General features: G+C 39.1%; 1 protein-coding gene across 1 annotated transcript in view; it reads left to right on the top strand.

Moving 5' to 3' along the window:
• CEP41 (centrosomal protein 41) overlaps positions 1 to 13,302 on the top strand; it is a 38,590-nt gene that overhangs the window by 7,222 nt on the left and 18,066 nt on the right. Inside the window, exons 2-3 of the mRNA XM_081102111.1 lie at positions 1,133 to 1,196; positions 12,157 to 12,204. Of these exons, the coding sequence (XP_080958237.1) occupies positions 1,133 to 1,196; positions 12,157 to 12,204 (112 nt within the window). The remainder of the gene's footprint in view (positions 1 to 1,132; positions 1,197 to 12,156; positions 12,205 to 13,302) is intronic.

Here is a 13,302-nt window from a genome sequence, read left to right as displayed (position 1 = left end):
GGTGTCCATATTCTGGGAGGGAGGGAGAAAAGAAAGTGCCTAATTCCACCTGGGACAGCTTATAGAGGAAGTGAAGTTTTGTCTGAGAAAAGGCATCCTAGGCGGACATTTGCTGAGACTGGAGACCCAAATGAATGTGGCACATTTTGGGGAACACTCAGGCAACTTTAACTTGGCAACATGTGGGTGTGGCGGAAGATGAAGCTGGAAAGGTATATTACCCGGTTTAACTTCATATTCCACAGCTACCTATGACTGAACATACGGTTTTCATACTTGCAGGCCAGAAAAAAAGCCTGATCAAGCAAGCTATATTCTGTAATGTCCTTATTCATCAGCCTTTCCTCAGTCCATGGCTTTTGAAAATGTCACTAAAATTTAATGTGGGTCAGTATCCTGAGCTTGGATTCAGAGTTCACTGCCAGAGTACAGGACAAGGGAGACCCATGATAGGCATCTTTGCTGGCCATAAACTTACCCCAAGCCCGGATGTGCCCCAGCTGCACCGCGAGCAGCTGCCATCGTAGTGACATCTGTGGAGCCGCGGACTCCAGGCAGGCAGCAGGAGAGGCCTGCCAACCCGGTCCGGCCTGACAACATCTGGGCGCTGTGCTCAGGTCTGGGTCCATGTGCCCCCTTTTCAGGAGAGATGTGGATATAAGAGGGTCTCCAGAGGAGATGGCCTACAAGTCATCATACCAAGAGTAAAATTAAGAAGAACAAGAGAGCTGCCTTGAGTTGGTTTAACTGATTTCTTGAGGCAGAGGCGGGTGGCTTATCCTGGGTTGCAACAGTGGACTGGATGGAAATTAGGGACCAATTTTGGCTCAATGTCAGAAATGATTTTAAGAGCCTTTTTCCCGAGTCCTTTTTTTACATACTGCTATGAGATTATTTTGGCAAAATATGCAAATGTTTTGATAGAAACAAGACAGCCATCTTCACCTGTAGAGATGCTATAGCACATAAGTCCTATCTTGAAGAGATTGTTGGACCTCTTTCTACCGATAAATTCGATGAAATTGTAGTATTTGTTCTATTTTTTAAGTAACTGACTCTTTCCTAACTTTGCCACCCTTATCTTTACAGTACATTAACCCAATGTATTGTGAATTTTTAAATTTTTTTTTAGTATCTGACCAAAAGGATACCACAAAACCCAAAGTATCAGCATGTCAAGTCAAGACTGGACACCGGTGAGTAAAGATTAAAAAATTAAAACTTTAAAAATTCAAAAGCTTATTATTGACAAGAAGCAGCTAAAAGTTTCCCACTGTCTTGTTTGATGTCTTTCTGGGCTCAGGGACTTGTTTTTGATACCTGTTTTTCAGATTGTCAGCCACAATTCCATTCACAGGATTAGCTTATTATAAATTGAGAAATTGATGAAAACATTGTTCAGTAAGTTGCAGGGCTGAGGCTAATAAATATCAGATGGTCAGCTTCTATTTGGGGACACCTCAAGTATGTTTCTTTAGACTGGGAGTAATAGATTATACTTGTGTACCTTTGATCAATTTGGTATTTGCAGAGTTCCGGCTCCATGCAAAATTATGGCCTATGGGACTAGAAAGATGAGTGTGAATCGTGATTTTTTGCAATCAAAGAGCTTAGATTCAAGTGGAGGCAGACAGACTTGAATGAGTAACTGAAATACCAGACAAAATTAAATTAGTGCTGCAATTCAGGTAAAATGAAATTTGAGTGTATTACTGCTTATTTCCATGCTGTTAACATTTTTCACCAGGCCCCTTGTGGATTTGCAGCCTTGTGAGATTTTTGTTGTTTATTTGTTTAGTTTTTTTTCAAACTTTTAAAGCCTGCTGTGGAAAATCCATCCTATTAAGATGGTTTCGCTAGTAGATTGGGGCACTGCATGCCTTTAGAATACTGAACATTCCACCAGTAACCTGAAGACAACTGAGAAAATAAATTGGGATGTCAACTTTGTTTAAATCTCATTCATTTTGTCTTTGTCTTTTTCCAGTCTCCTTCAAAATCATTATCTCACACTGTACATGTTTCCTCACATAAAATAGAGTTAAATGCTTTAAATGAACCCATTTGCAGATACAATTTCTGGGGATCTTTCTTTCAAACATTTCCGTGCTGTACAGATATTTCCTTGCAAATATCCTGTTTGATGGGAGGTAAAAAAAATATTATCTGTTATTGAGAAGCAGGAAATTGTGGCACAGAGATCGTGTGATTTACATGAAGTTCAGTAAAGAAGCTAGGACAGGGATTTGTATGCAGGATGAGGAAGTGGATGTTGGAGAACTGGTGCAAAATCCTGTGTATTATTTCAGTCCTGTGAACTGTCCTAATTTTTCCCCAGAGCTGAGGCTTTTTTTCCCCCAAAAAATATATATTTGTGTGTAGCTTTATATCTTTGTCTATTAGAAATTGAACCGAAATTCCAATGAAAATCCATTTCTTTCTCCTCAGTTTCTCAATTCATAACCAAAATTTGACTCAGTATAATGATACCTGAAATTAATTTCAGTTTTTTAAATATCTTTTTTATAACACATAGTGATTACCTATATCCTTTTATATTCTGAGATTGTTGTTGTTGTTGTTGTTGTTGATCCTCACCTGAGGATATTTTTCCATTGATTTCTAGAGAGAGTGGAAGGAAGGGAGAGAGAGGGAGAGAGAGTGAGAGAGAGAGATGAGAGAGACACATCGATTGGTTGCCTCCCACACACCCCCCAACCAGGGCCTTAGATTGAACCTGCAACCCCGTTATGTACCCTTGACTGGAAATCGAACCCGAGACCCTTTGGTGGGTGGGCCGATGGTCTAAACACTGACCCACACCGGCCAAGGCTATCCTGACATTTTAAGCTAGTGTTTTGCTAATTAAACTTTCCATTTTGAGGTAATTATAGAGTCATATGGAATTATAAGAAATGATTTAGAGAGATTCCATGTATCCTTGACTCAGTTTCCCATGGTAACATCTTGGGAAATGATACTGCAAAATCACAACCATGATATTGACATTGATGTTTATAGACTAGATACAGAACATATCCATCACCACAAGGATCCTTCATGCTGCTCTTTTAAAGCCACTTCTGCTTTCCACCCTCACCTCCTCCCTAACCATGGCAACCACTAATCTGTTCTCCATTTCTAGAATTTTGTCCTTTCACAAATGCTGTATAAATGGAATCATACAATATGCAACTTTTCGGATTGGCTTTTTCGCTCAGCATAATTCTTTGGTGGTCTATCCAAGTTTTTGCATTTATTAGTAGTTTGTTCCTTCTTGTTGCTGAGTAGTTATACCATGGTATACTACAGTATAACCGTTGCTTGTTGAAGGAGGATTGGATCGTCTCCACCTTTTGACTATTACAAATAAAGTTGATGTATACATTTGTGAACAGATTTTTGTGTGAATATAAGTCTTCATTTCTCTGGGATAAATGCCCAGAAGTACAATTGCTGGGTTGTATGGTAGTTGCCGTTGTGTTTTTTTAAGAAACTGCCAAACTATTTTCCAGAGTGGCTGGACCATTTTATATTCCCACCAGCAATGTCTGAGTGATCCAATTTCTCCACATCCTTACCGGCATTTATTTGGTTTTTTACTTTAGCCATTCTGACAGATATGCAGGGGCATATCATTATGGCTGTGATTTGCATTTCCCTAATGGCTAATGATGTTGTGCATCTCTTCATGCACTGATTTACCATTGGTCTATCTTCTTCAGTGAAATGTGTGTTCCTGGCTTTTGCCTATGTTCTAACTGAATTGTTTGCTTTTTAATTGTTGAGTTTTGAGGGTTCCTTATGTATCCTGGCCAGTCCTTTGTTGGATACATGCTTTGCAAATACTTCCTCCCACCCTGTAGCCTGTCTTTTCATCCTCCTAACAGGGTCTTTAAAAAAGCTAAAGTTTTTAACTTGGGGAAAGTGCAGTTTTAATGTTTCCTTTTTGGGTCATGCTTTGCTGTCAAGTCTAAGAACTTTTTGCCTAGCCTAGATCCCAGAGAGCTTCTATTATGCTTTTTTTCTAAAAGTTATATAGCTTTAAGTTTTACATTTAAGTCCATGATACATTTTCAGGTAATTTCTGTGTGAGATATGTGGCTTAGAGTGAGATTAACGTTTTGCTCTGGATGCTCAGTTGCTCTAGCACCATTTGTTAAAAAGATGACCTTTCCTCCATTGAATTGCATGTTCATCTTTGTCAAAAACCGGTTGGGCATATTTATATGGATCTATTTCTGAGTTCTCCGTTCTGTTCCATTGACCTATATGTCTGTTCCTCTGCCAGCACCACACAGGCCTGATTACTGCAGCTACATCGTAAATTAGATACTTAAACTTGGTTGCTGATTACTCCCACTTTACTTTTCTTTACAAAATTATTGTAGCTATCTTAATTCCTTTGCTTTTCCATGTAAATTTTAGAATAATCTTGTTTACACCTACAATAATATTACTATGATTTTAATAGTAGTTGCATTAAACCTATGTATATTCATTTGGGGAGAATTGACATCTTGGTATGTTAAAATCTTCCAGTTCATTAATATACTATGTCTCTCCATTTATTTACACCTTCTTTGATTTAATTCATCAGCATTAAATAGTTTTCAGGATATAAATCCTGTACATGGTCTGTTACATTTACACCTAAGTATGTAATTTTTTGAACAATTGTAAATGGCCCTATATTTTAAATTCTGGTGTCTAAGTGTTTATTATGTTTATTTTGTATATTTATTTTGTATCCGGGACCTTGCAGAACTCACATTTTTTAGGTACAGGAGGCATTTCGGTATAAGTGTTTTTGGGGGAAACTGGGAAGGTTGTAGATTCCTTGGGCTTTCCTGTGTAGACAATCATGTCGTCTACTAAAGGAACAGTTTTATTTCTTCCTTTCCAGTCTGTACACTTTTCATTTTTTATTGCTGCCTTATCACGCTGGCTAGAAGTAACAGCACTATGTCACATAAAAGTGAAAAGAGTAGACATCCTTGTCTTTTCCCAGCCTTAGGGGAAAAGTATTTACTCTTTCATCATTAAGTGTAGTGTTAGCTATATTAGGTCAAGGAAATTGCCTCCTATGGCTGTTTTTCTGAGAGTTTCTATCATGAATGACTGTTGAATTTTACTAAATGCTTTTACTGCATCAATTAATATAATCATGTGATTGTTTTCCCTTTAACTTGTTAATATAGTGGATTTTCAATATTATACTAGTTTTGTATCCATGGGATAAATCTCACGTAGTCATAGTGTATAATTCTTTTTCTTTTTTAATATTTATTGTTGCAAATATTACATATGTCCCTTTTCTTCCCCTCATAGACTCCCTCCAGATCACCCCCACTCCCCACTCCAGGCCTTCAGCACCCTATTGTCTGTGTCCATGGGTTATGCATATATGTATACAAGGTCTTTGGTTGATTACCTCTCACCCATCTACCCTCCCTGCCTTCCCTCTGGGATTCCACACTCTGTTCCATGCTTTCATGTCTTTAGAAACACTCCATTCATCAGTTTATTTTGTTAATTAGATTCCACACATGAGTGAGATCATGTGATACCTGTCTTTCTCTGACTGACTTATTTCGCTCAGTCATACTCTCCAGGTCCCTCCATGCTGTCTCAAAGGGTAAGAGATTCTTCTTTTTTACTGCTGCATAGTATTCCATGTTATACATGTACCCACTTGTCCTCTGATGGGCACTTGGGCTGTTTCCAGGTCTTAGCTATTGTAAATTGTGCTGCTATGAACATAGGGGTGCATATATTCTTTCTACTGATATCAGGGAGAGGGAGAGAAGGATAGAAACATCAGTGATGAGAAAGAATTATTGATCAGCTGCCTCCTGCACTCCCTGTAATGGGGATCGAGCCAGCAACCCCGGGTATGTGCCCTCATCGCAAATCAAACTGTGACCTCCTGATTCATGGATCGACGTTCAACCACTGAGCCACACCAGCTCAACAATATGTGGTCTTTTATACCTGGCTTCTCTCGCTTAGCATCAGTGTTTCAAGGGTCAGTGTTGTTGTAGCATGTGTCAGTGCTTTATTCCATCCTATGGCCAAATAGTGTTTTGTGTAGCTAGTCCACATTTTGCTTATCCACTCATCAGTTAGTGGACATTCGGTTCATTTAGACTTTTTGGCCACAATGCTGCTATGAACATTAGGATACAAGTTTTTGTGTGAACATATGCTTTCAGTTCTCTAGGTTACATACCGAGGAGTTGAATAATGGGTCCTATGTTACCTCTGTGTTTACTTCTTTTAGGAACTGCCAAACTGTTTTCCAAAGCAGCTGCAATGCAGGAGGGCTCTGTTTTCTCCACATCCTCAAAAATGTTTTATTGTCCATCATTTTGATCACAGTCATGGTTGTAGGTGTGAAGTGTTATCTCATTGTGGTTTTGATTTGCATTTCCCTAATGACTAGTGATGTTGAGCACCTTTTTATGTGCTTATTAGCATTTGTATATCTCCTGTGGAAACGGGGCTATTCAAACCATTTGCCCATTTTTAAATTGTGGGTTATTTTTCTCTTAATTGTTGAGTTATAAGCGTTATTTTGTATTCTCTGGATTCTGGACCCTAATCAGAAATAGGATTTGCAAATATTTTCTCCCTTTTTGGGGGTCATCAAGGGTTTTTGTTGTATTTAGCTAGAGGAGTAGAGAAAAATACATCCACCTCATCTTCCTGTAAGTAAATGTCTCCCAAACTTGTTTTTAATGGCTTTGGAAGGACCAAAGTGTGCTTCATTGCTTAAAACTCAAAGTTTAGCCGAAACCGGTTTGGCTCAGTGAATAGAGCGTCGGCCTGCGGACTGAAAGGTCCCAGGTTCGATTCCGGTCAAGGGCATGTACCTGGCTTGCGGGCACATCCCCAGTAGGAGATGTGCAAGAGGCAGCTGCTCGATGTTTCTCTCTCATCGATGTTTCTAACTCTCTATCTCTCTCCCTTTCTCTCTGTAAAAAATCAATAAAATATATTTAAAAAAAAAACCTCAAAGTTTAGTTTAACTTAGTGTGGGAGAGTCGTTTTATTCTAGTGTTCAATTTCTTTTGTTGTTTCAAATTAAATTGTTTTAAAGACAATTTAGGGAAAAGGTTTTAATTTTTTTCTATGCGTTTTTATGACTTACCTCCCTGTGTATTCAGCATAGTGGCCTGTGTATTATATGCCAAGTATACTACAGATCCCTTTAGCCCTCTTGGGAGCCATCAGAGCCTGAGACAATGCAAACCCGTGTTCTGTCCAGATATTATCACCTATCTGTATGCCATAAGGTGAAAAGGGTGAGGACACCTGGTTAAGAAAACACAAGAGTGACCTTGTAGCCCAAGTGAGAGTACAGAATTCCCGTCTGTGGTATGTTTTTAAGCTCTGCCATCAGAGCCATAGAAACAGGCACAGGAATGAGTGAGCATTTCTCATTTCTAGGCTAAATAGGTAGGTCTTTCATCTTTCCTTACCAAACAATGAGTAATTCAGAGATAATCACAAGAAATCAAGGATTTCCTGATATCTCCTGTCTTCACCCAAATCGTTGGCTACTGAGTTCTTCAAAGACTGATGCCTTCTTCCTTGGTAAAGATTGTTTTTTATGTCTATACTCCTGATTCTACTTCTCTTATAAACTCAAACACCAGTGTATAGCCATGGCTGGGAATATCAGAATTATTTTGAACTTCAAATATTTCTTTTGTTCCATAGGTGCCTGGGTGTATCTTACCAGCTCCCCAGCATTGCCAGACTGTACCATGAATGGATTATGCTTCCGATGAAATCCCTGGCGGCGTTTTGTTCAGTTTCCACTGCAGGGTTCTCGTTTATTCTCAAGCACCCTCTCTGTGTTTCTGCTCTGCAGCACCGCAGGCTGATTAAGGAACACTTTCCAAGCCACAGGGCTCCCCCTTTGTTAGTCTCCTACACTCTTTCATTGCTTGTATTATCCCCTCATTTCACTCCATTTTCGGTCTAATTTCAAATTTCTTGAGCTCTCTAAAATTCTGTAGCCTTCTCCATTCAGTGTTTCCTAGCCTTATTTTTTTTTTATTCACCTTACTTTTATTATCTCTGCACAAACTAGTATTTTCTTTAGTCTACTTTTCCTGAATTTTTGCTAATAGCCTTGATCTGTAGCAGTCAAACTCATTACAGTCTAGGTACTCTTCATCTTTTTCAGTTTTTAATTCTGTTTCTTATGTCAAAGGAAGAAATGTATGTGAAAGCCTTTTACAAACCAGAAAGCACTATACACTCGTATAACTTATTGAGATTAACAAAGGACCACTGTGCCTCTTTTCACGCTTTCTGCTCCTTCTGAGCCAAAAGAACTTCTCCATAGAGGAGGGGAATATTGAAGAAAAATAAAGCAATGGAGTTGTCTCTTAGCAACCGGGTCTGCCTTATAAATCTTACTTTAGATTACTGCTGCTCAAAATCACTTGCTTTTCTTACTGGCTTAGTGCAAATAATGTTATTAAATTATCGGAAAAGAAAGGAAAAAATATACTGAATGAGTCGCTTAGTTCATCGACTCTGCTCTATCTTTGCATAACGCTGTTGATATAGTTGGGTTGTCTCTTTCTCTTGGTTCAAATTGAAAAAGTTTATAAATATATCTTTTGTTTTTACTTAAGTTGTAAAGTAAGTAGAAACTAAATACCACCTTATACATTTCTAGGTTACCTGACTCCTGAAACAATATGGGTCGTATAGGTAGTATATAACAGACACTGCGTATAAGTCAGGTTGTACATTTAAAGAAAAGCGGGTATACAAAACTCAAACCAGATTGTGGTATGATTATTTGCATTATAAAAATAACTCGTGAGGCTTCTTCAGGTATCTTTTAGTGCCTCCTGTGCTAAACAATGGGAGAGAGAGAGATTCTCTTCGTGTGTGTGTGTGTGTGTGTGTGTGTGTGTGTGTAAATAGTCCTTGGCTTCCCCAGTAATAAGGTAGATAAGACTTGCACACAAATAAGTCAGTGAAATGATAAATGCCTGTGAGTGGAAAGCCAAGTGCGGAGGATGGAAAAGTCCCTCCCAGCCTGGTGAGCTGTTATGATTACATGGACAAGGTGACATGTTCAAGAATCCAAGACTAACAGAGATTTTTGTCAAGTTTGGAATTAAGACAAGATTGAAGTGGTTGGCAAGATATTGGTGCCTTCAGCACTAGAACAAGGAGTTTAAATTTTAGGCAGTAAGCAATGGGGAGCCACTGACTTTTTTTTTCTTAAATCAAAATCTTGTCTAAGAAAATTTGTCGTGCAATAATTGTAATTTCAATTCTTTTTTTGTTGTTGTTGTTGTCTCATTATTTTATTTTCACCTTCAGCAAAAACTGAGTATGTCTTGTTGACTATCCTATCTAATATTCTGGGCTATATTTATTTATTTATTTATTTATTTATTATTATTATTAGTTAAGGTATTATAAATGTGTCTTCATCCCCCCCATTAACCCCCAACCTCCCCCCCCCACACACAAACTGTAATTTCAATTCTTTTAAAAACTGGTTTGCTGATATTCCTTTAGGCTCCTTACTCTTGGATAAAACAAAGATGTTTACAAGTTAATCAATTATAGAATTGTTTTATTTCTAGTCTCTTTAAAGGGTAGTCAAAAAACTATTTTCAGATGAAATAAGATCTGGTAAGATAAGCTAATTAGTTGGAGGGGTAGAATACTACTTTCCATACCTTCTGAAGTCGCTGTGAGGGAACTTTGTGTCGATCAGTCAGCCATCCTGCTGTCTCAGTTCTCCAACTGGGACAATGCAGAAATCCACCATTTTCTTTTTTTTTCTTCCTACGTGGATAGAATGAATATCTTTAGTGAAAACAGCTTCTTCTCAATGGCCCTCTTAGATTTGTTCTTAATTTTGCCAAACTTTTGTTTACCTGAGCGAAAGACTTTGTTTCCCTGCCTTTTCCTGTACTGGGAGAAACAAACAGTGGGAGTGACAGCTTGTTGTGAGGCACTGTTGGTACAAAGATGAATTGCTGTGTAAATACTCTGAAAATGTTGATGATTGACTGTTAGTGAAAATGCAGTGTGGCTTGTTTTGTTTTGTTTGTTAATCCTCACCCAAGGATATTTTTCCATTGATATTTAGAGTGAGAGGAAGGGAGGGAGAAAGACAGAGAGAGAAACATTGATGTGAGAGAGACAATAGATTGGTTGCCTCCCGCATGTGCCCCGATGGAGCCTGCAACCCAGCTATGTGCCCGTGACCGAAATCGAACCCGGGACCCTTCAGTCCACAGGCGATGCTCTATCCAAACCAGCAAGGGCAGGAAATGCAATGTTTTAATAATGAAGACTATAGAATAAGGTTGGCTATTATTTCCCATGCATAGCATGCCTTGGGGGATTTAGAGCATGAAATGCTTCCCACCTGCTTCTGTTAAGGAAGTAACACTTCCTACGTATTTACCTCACAGTTAAATCGTGTTTTTAAAACATTACAGCTAGAGAAGCAATGTGTTTTAGTGAGCCATATTAGATGAACAAAGGACCACTTTGTTAATCTAGTCATTCACTTGCTGTGTCGGGACAAGTCAAGACTCTTCCTTTGTGCCTTGGTATTCTGCTGAGACCGTCTGAAGCTGCCCTGGCCAAAAAAACCTGCATGCCAGCAACATGCGACTGCTGGGGACTTGGGGACACAGAACCAAAAGCTGTTATGTAAAATAGTTCAAGAATGAGATTGTGGGGTGCTGAGCAGCACACTGTTTGCCCTGTCGTCTTCCCCCACTGCGTTGACCACACCGGCTCCCACCTGAGTTCAGAGTCGCAGGGAGAGGGAGGGATATGTGTCTGGGGCGAATCATGGTTTCCACTCTGGAAAGCTGGTCACGTCTCGAGTCAGTCCAAGCCTGAAGAACCTAGAAAAGATCTTGTTTGATTCTAATCCTCCTCTTTGGTGCCATGTGAGTCTCTTCTGCGTCTCTTGAGAAGGCGCAGGCAATTCTGTCTCTGAGCTTTGGAGGAGAGACTCCGGCTCTAAGACTGCACACCGAGTCCAGATCCCAGAGAGTGTGTGTCTTCAGATGAAAAAAAAAAAATTTAGTTCAGCGGAATTTAATTTCATGATGAATGATAACAAATGACATAAGTTATCTTTGAAAATGAATTTTGGGTTTCAGAGCAAGACTTTTCTTTCTCTGCTTCTGACTTAACCATGAAGAGAAATTCAGAATAATCCTTAAAAACAGTAGTTCTTGCCATTAATTGAAAAGCATTTTGTTATCTGAAGTTGGGCTCCTCTCAAGGTTTAAAAGTTAGGAGCACAATTTTAGAAATAAATTATTTTGCATGTTTTCCCCTCTTTGCTATACCTTTTAGGTGCCAGATAGAGCTTGCTCTATTGACTCGAATCAAATGAAAGCATGTCCAGTGAAAATCACCTCTGGCTTGAGAACCAGACTGTAGTTCATTCAGAAACCAGAATGATCCTGGCCCAGTTTTAATGTACGAAAACTCTCCAGCCCACCTTGGCTGGAAGTTAGTATTATAGAACCAGGCTATAAAACGTGAGGGCCGGGGTCTCTCCACACTGTGGGAATCTGCTGTTATTTCTCAACAAATCAAATCCACCGTGAATTCCAGTGTACAGACTGTGTGGTCTAGTTCAGGCTGCAACATCAGCATGAATAGAGGAAGGCCAAGTTCAGGAAAGAGGGAAACCACAAGACTTAAGTGGGGAGGAAAGGGTTGCTTGGGTAGCCACAACGGCACATTTTGGACATTTGAAGATCATTGCCTCTCTTTCTCCTTTCTTTCTTTCTTCCACATAAAGATTATGGAGGGAGTAAAAGGAGGAAAGCCTTGACTCAAAAAGGAAAAAAATTACATAAAATGATCATCTTTACTGCCAGGGACTTCTTAATGTTTGTTGGGTGTGCACCCCAACTTAACACATTTTACCAAACATTTCCCATGATTCATCATCTTTTAATGATGCTGTATAATTCAAAAAAGATTATTACTATGCGTGGCCCATTTGCCTCCTGTTATTCTGTAAGAACAGGATAGGAAGGCTTAGGGAATACTTGCACTCCATTTTGTTTTCACAGTGTTACTAATTTCCTTCCATTAAAAACATATCTAAAATCTTTATTCTCGTTTTAGGTAACAGTATGACTAAATACATTGAGAAGCTAGAAGAGATCAAAAAAAGTAAGTAGCACTATTATTGATGGGCTGGCATAATGGGACCCTGTAGTAGTTCCATAAGTTGGTTATTAACAACCCTAATCGTGCTCTATAGCTGACACACACGGAGAGCTAGGGGAGTCCCCTGGCAGGTGGCTGGGGAGATGTGGGAAGCACAGTACCTTCCTGGTTAGCTGCTAGGATCGTGGCTTGTGGGTCGAGTTGTGCCTGACTTAGACCTCAGAGGAGGTGTTAATGTAGGAATGCAGCGTGAGCAGCGAGAACCTGCACTTTAGTTTCATTGTTCTACGGTCTTCTTAGCCTTTTTCAAGGTACTTAATCTTTCCTCCTTTCTCTATACCTGAGATAGGAGTAATAATGTCTTATTTCATAACACTCTTTTGAGTATAAATTAGTACTCATGAAAGCCTGGGAGATATGAGAAAGAGCTTATTCTTAAAGCGATGTTATACATTATAAATTCATTGCCGTCTGCTTTCTTTTAATTAAAAATCATATTTCATGAACATTCTTTTTAAAAACTAATCTTCTGCAAAGATATGCCACTAGTCACTGAGTGTTTTCCTCTTGTACAAAATCATAATTTTTCAGTCTGTGTCCAAAACAGATGTAAAATGTACACATCAAGGCCAGAATTAAAGAAGAAGCAGAAACATCTACGTCCTAAGACGGATTTGCGCCTATCTCCAGTGGAACACAGTGCGAGGGGAGTATTTAGCTAACGTGAGGGAAGAGGGACTCGCTCAGATAACAGTTCAGAAGTTGGCTCTGGTAACATACATCTTCTGGGAAGAGATTACTACAAATCCAGAATTCAGAGAACTTTGTTTTTACACAGCAGGCCTTTTAATTTAAATGATAATGTTTCTGTTCCTTTTGAATTGCTGAGAAACCCCAGATAATAGATGTGGACTCTGGAGCAGCTTTCTGCTGACTCTGCTGTTTGCCTGCGTGAGCTATAGGACTCCTGCTGGAGACATTTGTTTCCTGATGTGTAATGTCCCAGGGGCCTTTTATTTCCTTCTTATTCATTCTGTATATAGCTTATACATTATTTTGCACTTTATATTGTATACGTATGTATTTTAAGGATATATTAAA

Source organism: Myotis nattereri (genome assembly GCF_964212035.1).
Source record: "Myotis nattereri genome assembly, chromosome: 11".
In the NCBI taxonomy this organism is placed as follows: domain Eukaryota; kingdom Metazoa; phylum Chordata; class Mammalia; order Chiroptera; family Vespertilionidae; genus Myotis; species Myotis nattereri.
This window is presented reverse-complemented; position numbering and strand designations above follow the sequence as displayed.